This window comes from Aphelocoma coerulescens, chromosome 1 (assembly GCF_041296385.1).
Source record: "Aphelocoma coerulescens isolate FSJ_1873_10779 chromosome 1, UR_Acoe_1.0, whole genome shotgun sequence".
NCBI classification, from domain to species: domain Eukaryota; kingdom Metazoa; phylum Chordata; class Aves; order Passeriformes; family Corvidae; genus Aphelocoma; species Aphelocoma coerulescens.
Genome location: NC_091013.1, coordinates 103493911 through 103516426, shown reverse-complemented (window position 1 = coordinate 103516426; position 22516 = coordinate 103493911). Strand labels below are relative to the sequence as shown.

General features: G+C 40.8%; 1 protein-coding gene across 17 annotated transcripts in view; it reads right to left on the bottom strand.

Annotated features, from left to right (window-relative positions):
* The window catches only part of BBX (BBX high mobility group box domain containing), a 153462-nt gene that overhangs the window by 26923 nt on the left and 104023 nt on the right, over positions 1-22516 (bottom strand). For 12 of the 17 annotated variants that reach the window (XM_069022140.1, XM_069022239.1, XM_069022268.1 and 9 more), the window contains 6 exons: positions 20074-20154; positions 16686-16766; positions 13642-14551; positions 12624-12753; positions 9290-9438; positions 2120-2206 (listed from right to left, as the gene is read on the bottom strand). In XM_069022140.1, the coding sequence (XP_068878241.1) occupies positions 2120-2206; positions 9290-9438; positions 12624-12753; positions 13642-14551; positions 16686-16766; positions 20074-20154 (1438 nt within the window). The remainder of the gene's footprint in view (positions 1-2119; positions 2207-9289; positions 9439-12623; positions 12754-13641; positions 14552-16685; positions 16767-20073; positions 20155-22516) is intronic. The other 5 variants (XM_069022229.1, XM_069022259.1, XM_069022289.1 and 2 more) reach the window with 3 other exon arrangements.

The following is a 22516-nucleotide window of genomic DNA, read 5'->3' as shown; positions in this document are numbered from 1 at the left end:
TATGTAGACTTGTGACTCACCATAAGTATAGACTAACCACAAAGAGGAGTCAAAATTTTCATCTATTGTTTGATTCACAAAATGCTCAAATAAATATCCGAATTGAAATGAAGATTCTGGGATTCCCATCTTGAATGCTGCAGAATAGGGGACAGCTCAGTCACACAGTTTCGGGCCTGTTGCCTAGGAACTCCTGGATGGAGGATGAAGATCTGTAGGCAGTACATGAGGGCAAGGCTGCCCAGCACCTACTGAGGCCATGCCCACACTGCACTTTGCTGATCAATACTTTGCTTTCAGTCACTACAGGGTACACTTCAGAGTAGGCAAGACCCCATATTTTCTCCCCTCTGTAATTCAGGGGAAAATGCAGTTCCCCAACAATATAAAGACATCCATTGCCTTTCCTCTGATGATTACATGTGGGCTGTGTAAGGCTCCTAAGTTCCTCATGTCTTGCTGTAGTCTTGGGAGGAACTTAGCAAGCTGGCTCTGCCCCAAATGCATAGACACATCTTTAATGTTTAGACACTATGACATTATTCATATAACATTTAACTTCCAAGGACATGCCTCTGTGTTGTGCTGGAACAAAGCCAGGGTACTCAACACTTGCCAGGCTTGAATCTTTGATCATAGTGCACACTTCATTTCGCATCAAAACAGGCTGGCTTCTTTTAAACAAATGCAGGGTTTGACATTTTGTTTACCCACATTTTTATCTGTAGATTTTGAAGTATTTATATTTTTTACTCTTTACTTAATCATCTACTAAACACTTTCTATTTATTTTCCCACCGGAGAATTTAAACACCCATTTTTAAAAATAATTTGTCTACATGGTCTATTAATAATTCAGGAACAAAATCTGAATGACACCCAATAAAAGCAATGCTAATGTATGATGCTTTTTTTACACGGAACATGGAAGCAAGATAGTTACTTCTCATAAGCAACTCCCACAACATATTTGTTGTACAAAAAGAACAAGACAAAGTAATTTCAAATTATTTGCACCAGGGAATGCAGAAGAGCAGGCAGAGCCTGTGTGGGCAAATAGTGCACGTGCATCACAGAAGACAGAAAACACAGCACCAGGAAAGGAGAGGAAATTACATGGCCAAGTCTTAGGGAAAGATATTAACCATAAAGTAGCTGGGGAAACTGGAGATGGGAAGAGCAATTTTATCATCTTAGAGATGAACACGGATGGGGGAAAAACCAGACAAAATTAATGGAGTTAAGTAAGCAAAACCAGAGAGGCTCTTCTACACAACAGGAATGTAGAAGAGAACACCACTGTGGAACAGCTAAGGAACAGCCTGGACATGACTTGAATAGTGTGGGCAACATGATGACAAAAGGGCCCAGGGAAGCAGGCTAAGCTATAATCCTGTACATACTGTACACTTGAAAATGCCCCTCAGAGCTGTATGTAGCATGCAGGATTACAATACTGTAACAAGAAAAAGACTTTAGAGAGCTAACAGTGGATAGCGGGCAGAGAAGGTCCAGAACATAACTTGAAAAACTACAGAAGGCATTTTCAATATGAAGCAAACAGAAAGCTGGTTAAGATTTCTACAGAGGCAGGGTTGGAGGTTGGTATTTCTGAGATCTGGTGCAGAAACAAGCACTTACATCCTGACCAGGCTCTTACACCTTGACCAGCTGCAGTCTGCAAAGTTCCAGATGGCAAGAAATCACAGGGAACAGGAGATAGGGACATGCATAAATGCTCTGGCAAAATAATATGGTCACTGATACAGAAGGACGCAGATAAGGACAACCAAAGGACAACACAGCTATGACCTGTGGAAGATAAAGTTTTCAGGGCCAACTGCAGAACTGCCTTTGCTTTGTCAGCTCTGCTGCATGGCACCTGGAGCAGGGAAACTAATTAAAGGGAGATGCTAAGTAAAAAGAAAACAGCATCATACTGGAGTAAGGTAGTATCAACTGGAGCCAGGAGGCAATGGAATCACAGCAGACAGGGAAAATAAGGAGCCAAAGCGATCAAAGACTAGAGAGCTGAGCTGTCTCTGTCTAGAAGCATTTCCCCGAGACTGAACTGAGAAAGAAGGCAGCTGAAAACCTTAATTAAGCAACGCACCAGTACCTGTGTCCGGAACATTAAGCTTCTTTCTGTGCTTAAATTTGCTGACAATTTTGTGGAACAAGGTCTTTTTCTGAGACTGGAATGAACCTACAGACAACATTAATAATACATACTTTCAATTAGAACCTTGAAAAAGAGTGCAACAGTCACAGTATGTACTGTACAACCTCCCCTTCCTATAATACAAGTTGCCATTTCACAGGGAAGCACAAAACCTGACCTTCTCCCAGAGGGGACTCTGGAGGCTTTCAGCAAGCTGTACTTCAACCCACCACCTCCCAGTGTTTAAGTGCATACAATGCATTTTAGGGAACAAAGCCCTTGTGAAAGCTTAGCCATACAATAGAACAGGGGGGTTTCTTGCTTGTTTAAAGATATACTCTCTTTTGCACATATACTGGGCTTGGCTAGGCAGGGAGTAAACTTTACTCATAGCAGCCTGGATAGTGCTGTGTTTTAGATCAGTGACCAAAACAGTGCTGGTAACACACCAATGGTTTAGTTACTGCTGAGCACTGTTTACACAGCATCAAGGTCTCTCTTTCTCACTCTGGCACCCCAGCAAGTAGGCTGAGGGTGTTCCAAGAGGTTGGGAGGGGACACAGTTGGGACAGCTGACCCACACTGGCCAGGAGGTATTTCACACCATACTCAGCACAAAACTGGGGAAAGTTTTGTTTAAGCTGTCCATTGCTCAGGTACTGGCTGGGCATCAGTTTGTTAGTGATGAGTGCTGCCTTCTGCATTACTTGTTCCCTCCCTCCAACTTAGGAAACCATCTTCATCTTGACCCAGGAGTATTTTTCCTTGCTTTTGCCCTTCTTCTTCTCTCCCACATCCCACTGTGGGAGTGAGCAACAGGGTGGGAACTTACCTACCAGCCAGGGCCAACCCACCACAAGATGCAAGAGCTATCACTGCCTTTCTGGTGACCAGAGATGAGATATAGTAAGTGGAAAAGTAAAAGCTCCCAGAGAAGGAAGGTGAGGCTACGTCCAGCTCATGGTATCATTCCTACTTTGCCAGCAGAGTTTTTACAAGGAGCAGTCAGAAGACATCTTGTGTGACACTGGACCACAAAATATGCCACTATCAGAGGTCATCAAGAAGTCAGTCTTTGCCTCATTAGGGGAGCTGTCAGTGATAGAACAGCAACACCGGTGTAAGAGATGCATAATCTCCACACTGAAGAGCCATATTTAGGGGGTTTACAGAAACTCCACTTCAAAACCTCATGTCCAAAGACACAGTGGAGAAGCAAGTCTTCAGGCTAGTTCAGAACAGACCAGCCCAAACAAAAACGAAATGCTGTGCATCTGACAAGATGACTTACAGCCTAACAAGAGGGTGTCCTTCACATCTCCATCTCACCTGGAAGATGATTCTACCCAGCACAAATACTGGCCTTTTCACTCCTCCTCATCCTTAAAAGGAACCAGACACATACATTGGCTACTGGGACACAACTGCAACCATACAGAAATGTGCAGTCAGGGTAAGTCTACATCATACATCTGCAATTTGCCATCTCAGACTCCATATGTCTGGAGGAAAGAAGGAGTAAAGTGTGTAGCACATGGAAGAAGTATTTAGTCTTATAAGGTGAAGGCCATTCACAGACACTAGGCTGTCTGATCAATACTGAACACTACTGAGAGAAAGCTAAAATCCAGCCAGAGGCAGGCATAGAAACTCTAACATCTTGCACATGTTGGCTTCGTGGCTCACTGCTACTTCTTTTTTAATATGGAAAAAATCAAAACTTTGGAAGAAGATTAATAAACTTCAAAAACTCTGGAAGTCAAACATCAAACCAAATGAAAGTCCAAGCAAGAGATCATCTTAGTCAACACCAGCTTGAATCTGAACAGCTTCCCAAGTATCTGTATAGAAAATACCAGAAAGTACAATAGAAGAGTCCATAGTCACTCAAACTTACTGAAGTGTTGTTACAACAGCTTCCCAAGTATCACAGAGAACTAGACTAGTGTCAGTGCAATAAAAATGTAAAACAAGGATTGAAAAGGCTCAGAGAGCTCGAGTAAAAGCCTAAGTGAAATAACTGAGCTTTTCTTGAGACTAAGCCCAAATATGTCATCCACACTAACAGAAACAAGCCTTCCCACCAGTTCCACAAGAAGACAGAGGCACATAACTACATGATTCTTGTGACATTTTTACTATTATTTTTTAGTTAGCAGATCAGTGATTTTTGCAGATGCTTGGAAGAAGCAACATATTACATATCACCCCATCTCAATTTCTACAGCTCAATCTGCAGCTTACAAACCATTTCAATCACTGTCCCAGACAATCAGCCAGTGTCAGCAACTCTAAGAATAACTGAGATTAGAAACTCAGGGAAAGATGACAAGCATTGCACAGGAGAAACCTGTGTCTTTCATCTCTCTTTTCCCCATCCAAAGGCACCTTTGTCATCAGCCTCTTTCTGCGGCATGCCACTTTCCCAGATGGAAAATCCAAGGACATTGACTTTGGTGGGGCCAAAAGAAAAGCTGCCTTTCACTAAGGAAACTTCCTATTTCTTTCCCTTTTAGCTGTTAGTCCTGTGAGACAGTGCCCAGTGACACTTAGAATACCCTTTGGCCATGAATGCATTGAAAGAGAACATCAGCTAATAGCTAAATAAGTCAACATAGTTGGACCTGAGAATGTAACTTCTGACTCCACGAGAAACTTCATCCACACACTCTTGCATTACCAGTGTAGGCACAGTCACTATGCAGGAGTTGACACCTGGCTGGGCTGGACCTGTTTCATGGGGACAACAGGCAAGTATTCCAAGACTTTGAACAAATGCCACTTGTGAACATTCAGTCCAGAGACAATCCATGACTGAAAAAACTAACCTAAAAGTCTTGCTGTTAGGCAATGGATCCTGGATGTGATTTCCTATAGAAAGCTGAAAAAACCTTTTAATGTTAGTTTACTTGTTATTGTTACACAGCCATCTGCTCATCTTGCACCGTTGGAAATATTCTACATGGCTCTGCTTCTCCCTGGCACTTCAGCAACTGCCACAGGATTTAATCCCTGGCTTGTCCATTGTGCTCACTGAGCACAGCAGGGACTCCTCCTGGGAATACTTGCTATGGCCAGTGGCAGCTGCTCAGGGAAGCAGCAGGCAAGGAAATGAACCATACCTGCATTTCCTCCAAATTTCTGGGGATAGGCCTCCTTTTCTCCCAAAAGGTCCCTGTTTTAATGGATCTGATCAAAGAGAGGACGTTTCAACAAGATCCTAACAAAATCAGGACAAACAGCCTCTGCATTTCTGCATCTCCCAGAGGAAGGCGCTGTATTTTTAGGTCATGATCCTTGGAAAATTACAGCATACAATCTCCAAGCATCTGAATGCTTTGAACTGAGCCAAAAAGAACCCCAGATCTAAGACCAAGAGGAATGCCACAAAGCAGCATCCGTTTTAAGCTGATGCTTTATTTCTAGTCCTAGAGGCCACAGACAAAAAAAACCCTGTAGACAATCTCTTCCCCAAATAAAAGTACATTGTGCATTCCCCTCTTTGCCTTCCCAAAATGGAAGCTTTAGTGCAGTGCTTGGTGTGTAAGTGAGCATTTCTTCACAGTACAAGGCAGAAATAATGACTCTGCCTGTTGCTCACTTTTGCATACAAGCAGATTAGTGACTCACTGCAGACAGCTGACTTCTGCGTGGTGGGATATTTTGGCACATATGCCATTGGAAAGACAAAAAAAAAAGAAACAGTCACAGCTCCAGTAAATGTTGGAGCAGGCCATCTGCACAGATTCAGTATAGCTGTATTCTTCAGCCATTTTGTGACATTATTATTGTGTATGCACATTCCCAGCTCAAAATGCTTGATGTGAATTTTGTCAAAGCTTTATGGCTTGGTTTAGTCCTGCTCCCATTAAGAAAGACCCCCATTAATTTCAGTGGGAGCAGAATTTAGACAATTTGGAAACTCTGGGGAAAAAATGCCTCTCATTTAAGAAAAGGTTCAAATTTTTCTTCATACATGTGGATCTGTAACAGCTTTTGTGTTACAGGGTTCTTCAGGTGTTTTAATATGAAAGAACTGGCTGAAGTGTGCACTGGAGATGACAAGCACAACAGAAGTAGTCGGTGGCCACTGCCCTACTGATTCTTCGCCTAGGAGTAGGAAAACATCCTGACAAACCTGGGTGTGTTCTTAGGCAGCATATCAAGCTTGTTGTAGGCATAGGCTAATGACATTTGACAGAAAATCAATCCAGCACCATTTACTCCAAAAGATAACTTATTAAAGCATACAGTTACAGTTGGGGTGGGGTGCAGAGAAATACCCCAAACACAACAAACAAAAACATTTCTCCATTTTTATTCACCTAACATCCTGAGGAAGGTTTAACGTGCAACACTCCAACATATTTTCTAAATTTTACATGTTTAGTAGACACTGATCTGTAGACTTCAAAAGTCAAGTGCTTATCCATGCTGAGTGAAAATGTGTGGATAGTTTATGATCCTGCACATGCTTATTCAAAAATCAGGGCATCATTTCAAAGAATGTTTACCTAAACCTAACCCTACTGATTATCATCACTTGCAAACACCCAGAGGCCCCAAACACTTGTAGACACTGTGCTGCACATCTCTTCTAATTACCTGACAGAGATACACACAAGGAAAAGTGACATAGCAGAAGCAACTCCACACAACACAGTATCACAGAGCAGTGCAAAGTTAAGGTCTCTCACATCCCAACACAGTCACACCTGTAAGACTGTATTGATATTGACCCTTCATGGCTCATGCTCATCACATTGCATAAGATGCTACTGTTGTTTAATTCTGAAGGTGTAAAAAACCAGGACAACTCAAAAAACCCAAAACCATTCCAAACCAAGCTCTATTATTTTGCATGATATGCCAGTTTCATTTCTTGCAATACCTGCAGTAGCCGAGCACACAGGCCTGCTCATGCTATGCTTTTGGAGGCCAGGGTTCTCTAGGAGTCTTTACACTCCTCACACTTCACAGGCCAACAGCACGATGAGGCTCAATAGCCTGTCAGAGCATCACAAATTAAATTGAGGATTCAGCTTAATAAATGTTTGGCTCAGCTGGAACAAACCTTACTAAGCTAGTAAGCCTGCTTGTATGCACTTTAGGACAGATCATTTCAAACCCACAACTCACATCCTAATTTTATACATCCTAAGAAAATAAAACACATTTAAAATTGACTTGCTGCCATGAAATATTTACTTTTTAGCGATCTTTTTTTTCCAGAAGAAAAGTGGTTTGTTGGAAAGTTTTTCAAGTACCTCTCGAGAACTGACTGAACCTTGCTCTTCAGAGAGTTGGAATGACTGACACAAGCTGTCAGCTGCCCAGCTAAAGTGTGTGAATTCAACATTTGTTGGAATTAGGAGCAGGTATCACTAGCTCTGTCTGGATTTAGTCTGGGGCTGTGGTTAGATGTTCACTACAGAAAGAGCAGTGTTACTATCAGATATTCCTGCCCTGGGGCTGCTTGTTGCAACCCCACAGCTCAGTTGGTGGAAAAGTTCATGTGACTGTTTACCATCTGCTCAGTGCAAAGTCAGCTGGCTTAATTTAAAGAGCCCTTATTGTCAGCCAGAGGCAAATGCTCCACGACTGTCCCTGCAGGGCTGTACCAAAACTACTCCTATCAGGCTTGTAACCTGCCTGCAGTTATGTTTTTGACCTTCCCTTGAGACAAGGCCGAATATATTCCAAAGCTCTTTAAGTGATGCTATCAAAGATAAAAAATTAAACTCTCCTGTATGAGCCCACCCAAAAGCAGAATGCAGTTCTGGGCTACCTGGCTTGAGGCAGAATTCTAGTCCACCATTCCCAAACAACACAGGGCCTGCAGAACTTTTAAACATACAGACACTTGAACAGGTAAATACCAACAGGCAGTGAGAAACTCAATGAGCTGCTACTACAACTTCAATTGCTAGATCACTGTAGTTGAGATTTTCTTCCGAACAGATGTTGCTTAATTAACCACTGTGTTATCATACTGTAAAGCAATTCATTCATGCTCATTTAAGAAGTTCTGTCAAATACATACATAAAACAAAATTAAAGGCAGCTGAAATTTAGAAGTAGCTCGGTATGAGCACAAGTCTAATTTTGCAAAGTGGCTGTTCCACATCTAATTACAGAAATCAATACCAAAATTGGCACGCACTGGAAAAGAACAGCTGCTCAATCCTGCACACTCTAATGTGATTATTTGTGAAGCATTCAAAAGGCATAGATCTAATCCAGGGTCACCTGGCTAAAACAGCCGTATTAGATCTTAAAACCTGTCAGTCAGTGGAACTACCACTGTTGCAGAAAAGGAAGCCAACTTCACATTGCAAGCTGTGCCTGATGAGGATCCTCTTGAGCATCCTTTCGTCTTGTAATTACTGGTAGATCATGCCTTTATTTTGTGATGCTTCTATACTGTATGTATGCATCAGTATTTCTGCCACAGTATAAAAGTTGTTTTACCCTACCACATTGTCACTTCTCTACCACCTCTGTGTCACAGGTTGCCTGTATAAAGAAATAGCTATGTGTGTCATGAGTTTCTCCCCCCAGGAGCCTCAGCAATGGAGCTCGGTATGGAACTGGTTTTCACATCCTCTAGCTTTTTTTTTATCGCATCAGGACATTTTTGCTCAAAACTTATGACAGTTATATTCTTGATAGAAGAAAAATTACGAAAGTTTCATGCAGACATCTCTGTTATCTTATGTTTTAACTTACAGATCCTAAAATTACAGTGAAATGAGAACTGGCATAAAACTAAGCTTAGAAAAATGTCAAAATGTAACCTTTGATCATCTGCCCTTTTTTCCCCATTTTCTCCTGGGAAAGCTTGTCAAATTCACTTACCTCACAAATATTCATATTTTTGGAAAACTTTCTTGCTACAGAAATGCATTTCGTGTACAAACTCTACCCAGTTCTACTTATCATTAAAATCAAGAATCAGGAGTACAGCCTGAAAACTAATCCAGGTGAGAACCAACTAACTTCAGTGCTAGGAAATTTCTTCTTTGACTTCAGTTTTTTCACAGGTAACAGTAAAGAAAGGATGTATAAATTCCTGAGCTTGTCAGAGCATTGCTGTTGTTTAAGAACGTACTGCACATGGCAATTTACCTTTGTTGGATTTTGGTAGTTCACATGAGCCGCTTCCAACCTTTCGCTTTTTCCTCGAAACAGCTGAATTTTTCCTGTCAAAGGTAATAGGACTGTATTGAGGGAGGCTGTTGAATTTCTTTGCAAATTCTTCTTCCAATTTTGCTAAGCTAAATGGGAAACAAAACCATTCAAATTAAATGTAACTCTTTCAGGAGAAAAAATGATACTGTTTAAGAGTATGCGTGTGTACACACACACCCTTCTACACAGTGAGAGGGGAAAAAACATTTACGTGCACACACTGTAAACAGCAAACCAGTATATATTAATGCAACTTTGGAATGAGAATGTACATTTCTGCTTCTGCATTTGTACCAGTACAAATTGATTACCTTAGTAGCATATGTTAAAATTAGAAAAAAAAATAATCAATGTCATACTGGTGACATTTAGCTCTGTTTGCTGCACAAATTCATACAAGAGATTTGTCTGTTCTGTGGGGGGAATGAATAAAGACAGTAAAACCAGTAAATAAACCAATAAAATAACTTCACATAGAAGTTCTTACACCAGAATGAAAACAGCGTTTCAAACCAGAAGAAGAATGTCAAACTAATCAATCTTCTGTGGATATTCTGAAACACGAAGCTTTGGGGTGGAAATTAGTTTTGTATTTGTTCTGGGTGATTAGATTTTCTCCCCTCATATTTTATTTGCTGTGAGATGAAAAATGCAACTAGCTTATGCTTTCATGAAAGCCAATGCGCCTCATACTTCAGCCCAACCTGAATGACTGTCAGCAGATTAACTACAACTCAAGAAATCCACAGACAAGGTATGATTGTTCCTAACAGCCAGAAGAAAACAAAGCACTCGAAGATGATGGCACAGCATTTCTGGCTGTAATGTCTACACTGGCTTGCATAAGCACTCTGTTCCTGCAAATTTTTGCAGCCAGGCAGGAGTATAAGTAGGAATTGTGTTTTAGTAAAAGGCAGTGCACACAGTTAGGCAGGTTATAAATAGCACTGTCAGTGGTGGGGGAACAATGACATTTTCTACTTGTTTTTAATTCTCCTTGCTATGAAAAACCTCAGCTTGACAGAAGTTGGCGTGACTGTTGGAAGGATGACCCTTATACACTTGAAAATATCACAAGAAACATGGTGCTTCTCTCTGCTTTCTGAAGCAGCACTTCAAACAAACTGCATTCTGAAAGCTTTGGTACACAGAATGATACCTCATTTTATCTCTGTAATTATTACTTCTCTCAGTAAGCAGTTTTCCATCTTAAAGTACAGCCCTGGCTCTTTGCAGACCAGGTGCGTGGTGGGGTTTGTTTGTTTGTTTGTGTACACACGTTTTATTTTGGTGTTAAATCACAAAGGCATCTGACATCAGTAGTGCTTGGTACTGCTACCTTTATCTCTTCCACATGCATGTTCCCTGACAACCACAAAACCATCCGATTTTCTGCTCTGACAGCTGTCATGCAGTGCCATCCTCTGACTCAGCTCCTCTCCCACTGCCTGTTCCCACCTGCCTCATCTCCTGCCCCAAGGGCATGTGAGGGGCTGCAGCTCTAATTGGGAAGGCCCCACCTCATTTGACAGTAGATGAGCTGCCATCCTGGCTAGTAATTTATAACTTTTGTGACATGCAGGCACTGGGGAGTGCTGCCATCTCTATGTCAGTGATTAATTATTTTAAAAAATAAAACCCATCCACACTGTCATGAATTTTCAGAGGATCTCAGAAGCCTGGTTAGACACATGTAGCTGAGCTGAGGTGTTCATGCTGCAGAGCCTAGTCCTGCCAGGAGATATATGCAGGTAGAGCACTGCTTGGCAAAGGAGTTGGCTGTACATGGGGAAAGCCTATCTGACCTGGACCATCAAAGGCAGGCAGCTACTGATGGGGAAGGTAAGGGGACACAGGGAAAATGACATAATTCTGAAGGGGTGTCCTCACCCCTTCACCAACACATACAAAATGAGGCTGAAATGTGATGCTGAAGGGAGCAGAGGGAGTTAAGCAGAGCAGATAGAGGTAAAACCAGCTCTTCAAGTAGCCAGAAGATGAGGTAATACAATGAGCAGGGATACTGGATACCTTCTCCAGCACTTGTGCTTCACACATTCTTAATTCTGCCTTTCACTAAATAATACTCATTAACGATGCAACTGAATAAAGATGAGAGATTGGAAAATATGCATTTCCTCATCCAGCCAGCTAATAAGGATAGAACAGTGCTGAATGAATGATTTAGACAATTTTCCTAGCTACTTTGAATAAATAATTTACAACTACTTTTTTTTCTATGCTGCAAGATGTGATCAGCTTTCCCACCATTATGTGTGAAAAGTTTTAGTCTTCAAATTTAAACTCAAAAATATTTCCAAAATTTATGCAAAGCTCTAAAAATACAAAGTGTTCCATTTTTTCTTCACTAATTTTTCTTGACTATCCCAGTAAACAAGACTCGGGGATTCCCACTGATTTAGTATCTTTGCTGAAAATGAGCTGCAACTAGATGTCACACAGACTAGGTTATAAAAAGGGCTACTGCAAACCTGCAAAACCAATCACACTGTAATTTTAAGCAAGAAATATGGAAAAACTCCCCCCTTTAAATTCATTTTCCCATCTGCAAGAATTTGCAAATAGGAATGGCTACCCAGATTGAACTACTGCACTTGCAGCTAAATAAATCTGTAACACTCTGACAACAATCATTACTTGTATACTAGAAAAGTAATTCTGTACAGCCTTGCTAAATTTTGATGCATCTATACTCATTAATTGTTTTTCAGATAGATTTAATTTCTTCATGGTGGACATAAACAGTTTAAAGATCTTTTCTCTACAATGGAAAAATGACATATTTATCATAATTATTTGCCAATATAAGAACATTGTTTACTATTCCTCTGTAAGCAATCTCTCCAAGCGGGCAAAGAGATGTGTTCTTTCTAGCCTAATTTGGTTTATGATGACTGAACACCTACACAGAACCTTAAATACTGCTTGCAAAGTACTCTGAAAATGTAAGTAACTCTCTTCACCACTTTTTGAGCAGGTAAATACTCTGTGGTTTGTTCAGAATTGAGCAAATAACATCATTCAAAATCATTTACAGTGGTGTAAACCAGGAAAGATCTCAAAGGAATTACCTTGCTATATAAAAGACAGGTATTTAGAGCTAGACTCAGTCCAACAGGGTTTTTAATTTTAGGAATTGTGACTATTTGGGTGGTAGAGGCAGTTCACTTAGCCGCAGTGAGGAGGACTCACTCTTAAAATATTAGGCTGACCTAACTAAAACATCAAACAGTGTTAAGCCACAACTTACCCAAAAACAAACTCTTCCTTTGGCTTAGTCTTTTTCAGTTTTTTGTTCCCACTTGTGGAAAAGGCCCAGATTTCTTCATTCCAGCATCCTTCATGATCTGAGGAATTGCCTTTTCCTGAGCTTCTTTTTCCTGTGATGAAGGCAAAAAATTGTTCCTCATCTTTAGAAAAACATCCCAAAACAAAGTAGACTCAGAAGAAACTTGTGTACCCAGTCAGTATTGCAACTTATGAAGCCTGACCTTCTTGAAAGCAGTTAAAAAACATTTTTCATTTTAAGCTGGGCAATGATGATATTAACAACTATTCTGCATCCCCTGTCCTGTCTTTTCCTGGACTACCTCAAAAGTCAGGATGTCTTCAGGTACAAAGAAGGAGAAAGAGATGAAGAGATATACAGTAATAAGCTTCTCTAGATTACAAACATCTTTTATCTCTTCTGACTGTTCTAATTACACATATAAATCTACCAGTTGGAAAAATACATTTCCAGACATCTCACTGAAAGCTTCCAGAAATTATCTCAAATTTGTCCTTCCACAAGATAAAGGGTTCTCACTTACCGCCTACAGCAAAACTAACAACCAAAGCACAACCAGAGCACATTTGCTTCTTGCAGGATTGAGAACTATGCTCACAACCACAAGAGCTGTTTATATAGAAACAAGGTAATTGTTTGGGGTTACATACATCACAAGTCCTGCACACATCTATCAGCAGGCTGACAAATTAAACAACAAAGCCTTCAGTCAAGAAGTTAAAGCTCAAATCATGAAAGACAAAAATAGAGCAGTTAAGAGTCGGTGAGGTAAGCAGGAACACAGATCACAAGACTTCAAAAGACCTGCCCTGGAACACGGAGTCCACTCCACCTGTCCCTAACATCTTGGGTGGCCACGCACAACATTCCCATCACACACTGCTCAAACTCCAGCTTAAACATGGGCTTTTGCTTTTCCTCCCACTCCAGGAAGGCTTTTGCAGTTCCTGCTGTAAACAAAACACTCAAAGCCACCCACCTCTGTCCACGTTAGCGCGCAGAGATGTGAGCATGCCCTCTGACACCAGAGTTTTATAAAGAGCACCTTTGCAAGATCTCTCCGATTTCCTGGAGCCACAGGTTTCTATCTTTTTTACACAGTCACTGTCCTCAGTTTTGACCTGTTCTGGTAAGCTTTGGGGTACCACCTCCTCTGTTGGGGTCAGTGGTTCCACTTTAACGTTATCAGAAGTCTCACATGGAACTTCCTTCCTGGCTCCAATACTAAGGAAATCGGGAGGCTTTGATTCTTTGGTGGTCTCCATCAGTTTCTCCTTTGATGTCTTCTTCTCTTTCGATTTCACTTTTTTCTTTGGTGATTTTGTATCCAACACGCTTCCCTTCACATTTGAGACAGGGCGGTTTTTTTTGCGGGGAGTATCCGCGAGTCTCTCAGCACCCCAGTCCCCCTTGGCCACAGCTTCAATTGTGTACATTACGCTTTCAATGTCCGACTCAGACGACTGCCTCTTTTTACAAGATTTCTTGGGGGTGGATTTTTCATTTGTGTGCCGGTCCAATTTATTTTTTTTCTTTTTCTTCTTTATCTTTTCCGGCTTTAGCCCAAGGATAGTCATGTCACCCATGAAAAGCTCTGGAGAACGGCACATGTGATCCTTTGTGTTATCCTTTCTCTCAAAAGGACTGCTTTCCATTGCAAGACTAGTAAAATCTGTGCATTTTGCAGTTTCTGATTCCTCAGCTTTTGTTTCATCCAGGTTTTGCATTATCTCTGATTGTTCTAGTTTTCCTTTACTGGAGTCCTTCACTGTTGCTTTCTCCAGTTCTACTTCCATGTCCTCTGAAACTTCCCCTCCCTCATCTTCCAGTGTTTCCACTTTTGTTTTCCCAGGTTCTTTCACTTTTACTCCTTCTGAAGCAAGGCACATCTAAAATAAGTTTAAAAAGAGTCCCACGAAACAAACATCAGCTGTCAACAATACTTACTTATACAAACAGGAGCATTAAACAGGTAATCAATCTCTCTGGCATTTTAGTTTAGGAAAGCAAACTGTGCTACAGGACAGTACTGAAAAACAGGCTGAAGCCCTGCTGAAACCAATGCAATGGGATGAGGGCTAAGTACTAGAGTAACACTGGTGGGTTCTATTCCTCTAATAGAAAAAGACTCCAACTAATCTCAGTGGTGTTTCCTTCAAGTGTCTTTATATAATCTGGAAACCCATTGCTAGACAGATTTTCAGAATATCCTAAATGTAACAGAACAGAGTTATCTCTGACTATTGCCACAGACATGCTACTTGAAATCTCACACCCATTCCCCCTTCAACTTTCAAATGTCCCTAATAGAATTCCTTTCTCCATTTTCCAAATGGCCTTGAAGGAGGGAGAGAAAAAACGTTTACTGAATCTCACTGAGATTATTTTCTTTTACTTGAATGTAAGAAATAATTTGGAAGGTAGTCCAAAAGCCTTCCAAATCTTTCTTCTCATGTCACAGACTTATTTTGCAAAGAACTGCAAAGCAGCAGTGGTTGCCATGGTTATCTCCTCCTGGTTAAGATAACACTAATGGAAACCAAAATCCTTATACTATCTGAGGAACATCGACATTCAAAAAAAGAGCTGTCAGAAGGTCCTCAAACTGCCATGTTCCTGCAGCACTGACTTGGGAGATTCTCTGTTTTGGATCACCTGTAAGCCATGCTTACACCTCTACAGAAGGTAGTCCTTCATGGCACCAACCAGCTGCCCTTGGCAAGACATGCTTTGTTCTTACTGTCCCCTCTCAGAGCCCCCAAGCTGAATTCCCAGTGCTGTTTTGTTTTTAGAACAAATGTCAACCAGTCACCTGGAGCAAAACCAGATGGAAGAGGCTTGCTTTGAACCAGACATCAGAAGGTTCCTGCAGCTCAGCCCACAGGCCATGTGGTCAGTATGGATGTACCTCCTGCATACCACTGTGTTCTCTTTAGGTCCATTTTAGATTTCTCAACCTGGCAAGGCTTTTTTTCCTTGCAAACTAAAAAAGTCTCTCAAATACCAATTTATGTAAGAGCGTAACACCAATGATTAGAATGTTTTTGTAGCAGGTTTTCAAAATTCTTGCTGCACAGGGTAGAAACTACTGATGTGGTTCAGGACAAGGTGGACTGAGCACTGTAAAGCACCAGAGCTTGGGCAAGACACAATATCTATTAGGAAGCAGGTTAGACTAGGTAAAGGAGAACTCCACAACTCTGCTGATGTGGGTTCTTCGTACAAAGGTACTTCTGTGACTTTTTAATTACACTGCAATGTTAAGCACAGACTGTGATTTTCAAAAGCTAAAGATCAATCTTTAAAACGGAACTCACTGGACTAATATTTTGTCAATTCAACATACATCCCTCTAGACAATGGATTATTTTTTTCCTTTTATACACTTCTTCTCCAGTAGCCAATAGTACAGAGTGATAGATGTGGCTACAAAAAAAGTGACTTCTGTCTTGTGAGCACGAAATAAACTTGTAATTAAACAATCTTTGAGATTGGGAAAGCTTAAAAAAAAAGTGTTTAGAAACAAAATAAATGCAAAATTTCAATACAGTGCCATTGGTTTTAATTGTTCCCAGAAGGAAGATCTGCTGAGTATCATAGTAGAATTTCTATAGAAGTTACTGACCTGTTAGTAGCTCCTGACCATTAACATGAATTTGTTATGGCAATGCTCAAATTTGAGTAACACAGTAATCCAGTCCTCTCTCTCAACTATTTGTGCCCCTCAGCCAAACTCTAAAACCTCAAAGCCTAAACCAAGAAACTGAATCAAGTTCAATTGCAAAGTCCCTTTGCTGCCAGGAACTGGTGGTACTTCTGAGCCACTTAGAAACCTCTAAGTTGATGGTTAGTCTGGGGAAATCTTGACTTGTGGCATCTGAGCCATGATAACTGATGGTTCTATAAGCAGCAGTGTAATTATAACTGTAGCACCGTTCTGCCTTTCAGACTTTGGCAGTAACAGCATTAACTTCTCCACACCACTGTACCTGGAGCAATTAGTCACCAGTGTTTTAGTATTACCTCTGCCAGCTGAAATAATGCTGATGTTCCACACTGTTTCGTTAAATCAGAAGGCCCTGAACGGGATGTACTCGAAGAAATCTGTGAAAAGAAAAACCAACACAAATAAAGCATTCTTTTATCAGTACCAATTTTTATGTTTATGATACAGCTTTTGAATGGATTGTTTCCCCCCCCTTCCCAAAATTCATTCGTAAGATTATATATTGAAAAAGAAGTTCAGACCTGTACATGCTGGTATAAATAAAAGCCTGCTCCAACACTACTCTGGTGGGTAACACCACTGTACACTAAAAGATTCTTGCGGATTTGGGGTTTTTCTTGTCAGGACTCCCTTTGAAGATCAGGATGAACTGAAGCACATGCTCTCTCACACAGAACAGACCCCAGCAGCTAAGCAACAATTTACACCAGCATGCAACCAAGCTGGTGGTGTTTTTGAAGGCTCAGTAGGACATTGGATTCCAAAATTTGATTATTTTATTTAGTTATCATAGGAGTTAAGGAGGCTATTCCTTTCAGGCTATGGCATTGCCTGTTGGTGTCCTAGAGGACTCATACAAAAGAGATGCTATGAACCCAAAGTTAAGTAGGAGCCCTCAAGTCTTTGGTAATCTTTAGTACTCCTCAGAGTAAAAGGAGGCTGTCATGCAAGCGTGTAGATGATTATCCTCCAAAATAATTTTCCAGTATCAGGCCTTGATACTCTTCAGTACTTTAGAGTGTTTTGTATCAGTTTTGAGCTAGGCGCAAAGAAATGCACCTTGCATTTTTCTAAACAAATTTCAAGTATCAGGATTGGCCACTAGTATGAAGAAAATGGTCTATTTTTAAGGACATATCCCATCATCTCTGACCAGGCTTGTGGGTTTTTTATACCTCCTTCTTTAGTCTCCATAAGAAAGCCATGTTATAAGGGACTGGGGAACTAAGTAAAGTATTTACACCCTTTTGGCTCTCCCTATCCCCACAAACTCAGTTTTCATTGCTCTCAACTGACACAGGCCTACAAAGTTGACCGCAGAATTTGGCCTATCACTGCCGTAAAAGAAATAAACAAAAACCAACACTGTCTCTACATGTCCTGGAAGGTGCAGCTCTTCACAGCATCTCCCAAGCTCTGACCATTAGAGCTCAAGCCTCCACATGCTGCTTACAGCCGAGTGCTGTTAGTGCTGTGGCCTCCTTGCCTCAGTGAGGTGATGCTGCACCCCCGCACTGCCTCCCTTCACTCTCATGCCTCCGCACTAAAGGCTAAAGACAGAGCAGGAGACTCAGCAGAGCTGAACACCAACAGCCTCCCAGGCTTCAGAATGCAGAGTGGCTGCTCCAACCATTCGCAGAAACATAGAAATCCTCAGAATTTTTAGAAAATAATTTAACCCCCCTTCTTCATTTTATTTTGATCACCATCTGTGAAATACTGCAAAATATCAAAAACGACGGGATAGGGAAGGGGGGGGGAGAGGAGATAAAATTGGTTAATCCACATAGCAAAAAGAGATGAAGGAGGAGCAGAGCAGTGTGGTATGATGAAGAAGACAGGCTCCCATGCACCAGACGCTTGCCATGCCAGCAGCACGGAAACAGTAGTCCAATCCCCTCCCGTGCACAGCATCTGCAGCTTGGGAGTTACAGCAGCATAGCACAGCTCTCTGCCAAATCCATTTGCAAACCTAGGACACCCTCGAGGTGATTATGAACATGGTTTATTTGGGATGCTCCAAACCAGGTCCTGAACTGCTATCTGAAAACTTAAGCTGAATCTCCCACATATAATTTATCCAACCGCAATACAAAATTAGAGTTCTCCAAAACTGGGGAAAAAAGAAGAAAAAAATCAATAGCACTGATGTGCTACAAGACTTAGAGACATGGAGGATGTGCTTTTAGCACATCTGCTGTGTTTTTCCCTCTTTGAATCAGAGCCTTTAACGTCCATTTTGTGGATTAAATTAGGCTTGCAAGAATCCATCCGAGCAATCACTGAGAAATTACAGAACCTGTCCAAGATACCATGTCATGCTGCCAGACTTAGCTTCACTTTTTCTGCCACCTGCAGTACAAACTGTGCACTCCTGTGGACAAGCATCTGTCCTTCCACTAAATTAGGGCTTCACAAGCTTCACAGTCACATCACAACTTCTAATGCTGACTTCTAAAACTCAGGCTGCACTCGGCAACAGCCTTACTCCAGAACAGCACTACTCAGACTGCTGCTGTCCTGTTAGAGGCCATGTTAAAAACTTCTGGTGTCCCTGAGTAAACACTACATACCCTTTTGCTGTCCCAGAGCTGCAACAGACAAATACCCTTATGGATCACTGATCACAGTTAGGTGTAATCACCCTTGTACAGGCGCTGCTGGCAATAGAGCACAGAGCCACAAACTCTACCACTGCCAGAGACTGCCTGTACAGTAAGGCAGATTTTCTTCCACTCATGTAAGTTCCTATAAAGCCACAGTCTTGCAAGACTATCCATAGAACAAGACATGAAATATTTTCATTTCAATGCTTCCATTCTCTGCCTTTTTCCTGAGAGGGACTGACCTCACCAGCAAGAATATAGGGCTGGCTGCAAATACACAGGATACAGAGAACCACTTTCCTTACTGAAATAGGATGTGAATTTGAAATAAAAATCTAAAACACCACAACAATAACCAAGCAAAGAAAGTGTAGAAGTAATGTGCTAGCATAGTCCCTTATTTATCTGGAATACAGCATGTATCTTCCTCTTTCAATCATCACAAAGAATAGTATTTGCACATCAAACCTCAAAGATTTTTGAGTGAATCATCCATATCGAAGAGGAGACCTCTACAAGGTTGTAAGACCCACAGAAAATTTCTAAGACTTTGGGGAAATGTGACCCAGAATTCTTGATTACTGCTGACAGCTGCCAATTTCAGAATTTAATACACTGCATCAACTTCCAACTCTTCATATAGATTCCTGATGACCTCAAAGTCTACTTTTCCTATTCTCAGTCCCTGATTAAGCAATGCTCCTTCCAATCATTATAACGAAAGCTTTATTTTTTAAATCCTGGTGTCCAGCTCCTCATTAAGAAGAATACTGTTATCTCCTGTCTTTGCTTTTGTCCTGAGTACTGTTGTTATTATAGTTATAAAGCTAATTTTCCTAAAAAGAAGTGTAACTTTCTGTGCTGTCTTTAAGAAAATATGCACATTCACAAGGGTTTAAAAGACTAGGTCCCTGGGACCACAGCCACTGCCTACTTTTCTTGATATTACATTATTTACTAATCTGTGTTTCTGGAAATACCAAATTTGATACTAGAGCAAACCTTAAACAATTCTTACTTTTTTGGTGGAAAAGTTATACACATCTTCCCCTTGTGACACTACTGAGTATAACTTTACCTCTGCCAACTGGAAGAGTGCCGACTTCCCACAGTGCTTTACTGGCTCAGGACTTGGCAACTGGGAAGTATTTGATGAGATCTAGGTTACAAATGAACAGAGGAGAAAATATTTCAGTGGCACACAGGAAAGACAGAAAGGAAGGGAGAAAAAGAATGGAAAATAAGGGATTAGTTAAATCAGTTACTTTTAGTTCTTTCTGGCAAAAGGCCCTACTTCAGATAGGCAACCCCACCCAAAAAACACTTAACAGATACGTAGAAAACAGGACACTACAAGCAAATACAGCATTCCTTCCTTAAATTATGCTCATGGATACTCTATGATTGTACTGTCCACAGCTAATATTCTATCATGCTGTGTGTTTTATGTCTGTTTTATATGACCAAGTGAACAAATCATACCTTTGCTTAAAAATACGCACTATTAGTTGTTAAGGTTAAATAAAATTAAGAAAAGCCTGGGCAATATTTCTCATTAATTAGATATAGAAGAGGACCATCTGTCCTCACAGGCAGTTCTTGTTTCACTTTCTTTAGTTATAAAAAAGGAAATATGTTTGGAGATCAAATCTAGCCTCCCAAAGAGCTGCTGGTGTGCCAGCACCTGTGATGAGTAAGTAACTACCATTACCACTTTAGGCAATTGCCTTTACAGCCAAATTTTTTCAGACCTGCTTCCCAGTGCAGCACTATGAATTCAGAAATGCAAGGATTATTATTTCTGATATATGATTTTTTTTTGGCATGGCATTACATGGTAGTATTTGACCTGGAAGCCTTGAAAAGTCTTGGGGCAAAATCACCAGTGTTCCTGTGGTTATCTCCCTCACCACAAAAAAAAAAAAAAATCACACTAAGGACCATGACTGGGCAGGTAATGACAGGACAAGGGCAATGGTTTAAGCTGAAAGCAGGCAGTTTTATGGCAGATGTTAAGAAAAACTCTTAACTCAAAGGGTGGTGAGGCACTGGAACAGGTGGCCCAGAGATGCCCCAACTCTGGAAGTGTTCAGGGCTGGATGGGGCTTTGAGAAACCTCATTGAGTGGAAGGTGTCCCTGCCCATGGCAGAGGGGTTGGAACGAGATGCGCTTTAAGGTCCCTTCCAAGTCAAACCATTCTATGGTTCCATGATCTTTCAGATGCAAAAATCATCACGTTTGCTCTTCTCCTTGTATTTATTTATTTCTTTTGAACTAGGTTATTTGAAGAATTTACCTTTCAATTACCTGTCAAAGAATTTATTACACTCCCCACCACATCCCCCTCCACCAAAATCCAGGACATCCATTTCACTTAAAACTATTTAAAATACTCAAATGTGCACTAAAAATAATTTTTAATATTAAACTAAAGTATTTCAACATCCCAGTTTTGCTTTGAGACAGTTCAGTGAACCTGCTCAGGACCCCACTTGACTAAGTGATCTTGTACACTGCACTTTGCAGGAAGATGGTCTCAACATTTTTATCTTTCTACCATAACAAATGTTCATCTCAATGATTTTTTTTCAGCACATTATGAATGGCAGAAAAAGGATAGAACAACACCCCCACACCCTGAATTATAACTTGAGAACATACAGGCATATCTTGCCTCCTGATGCACAAAGTGAGGAAAGAATACAGGAATTCTGACAAGACAATAGGTGTTCCTAATAAAACGTGAGATCTTTGTAGTACTAGTAGAAAGACAGGAAGCTGACATTTCACATCAGAAAAAAAATATTTTAAGAGTTAAGAAAACAAACAGCAAGCAACACAAATGTGTAACTCATTCTGATGAAGTTGCTGGCCAAGTTTCAGAAGGAAAGAATGGCTGATCAATCAGCTCTCAGTGAGATTACAGATCCCATTCCCTGTCTTAAGAACATCTTCTAGCCTTAATTAGAATAATCAGAACCTTCAGTACTACAGCCACAAACAGCCCCTTACTTAGGCAGAGGTTTAACTGGAGGATCATTAGGATCTTTTATTAAAATACAGGTGGGATTTTAGCTACCTTATTGCATTTCAGTTTGCAAAAGAAGCATGGTACTAACTTTTTCATCTTCCTCCTAGAATAGGCATTTCATTTCAACACAAACATTTAATAATTTCAGTATGTGGGTAAACAGCAAGTACCTTTGTCTTTACCTGGGAAGATTACAGCTTTACATATGGGAAAGCTGGAAGACAAAACACTCACTAGTTCTTACACCCCCAATTTCAAGGCATTTTGACCAAAAGTTTTGGATTCAAACTTCCTGTTCTGCACAGAAATAAACAGAGAGCAAACCTTCTCAAAGTGAGTAGGTGAGAATGCAGCAGGGACAAAAATCATCCTCAGGTATGCTTTTTTTTTTTCTTAAATGATAACAACATGCTGGACTAGCAAAAAAAGTTCCCCCTTGTTGCCTGCTACACGTGACTTTATGGGGTTTTTGTTAATTAAATCACCAAG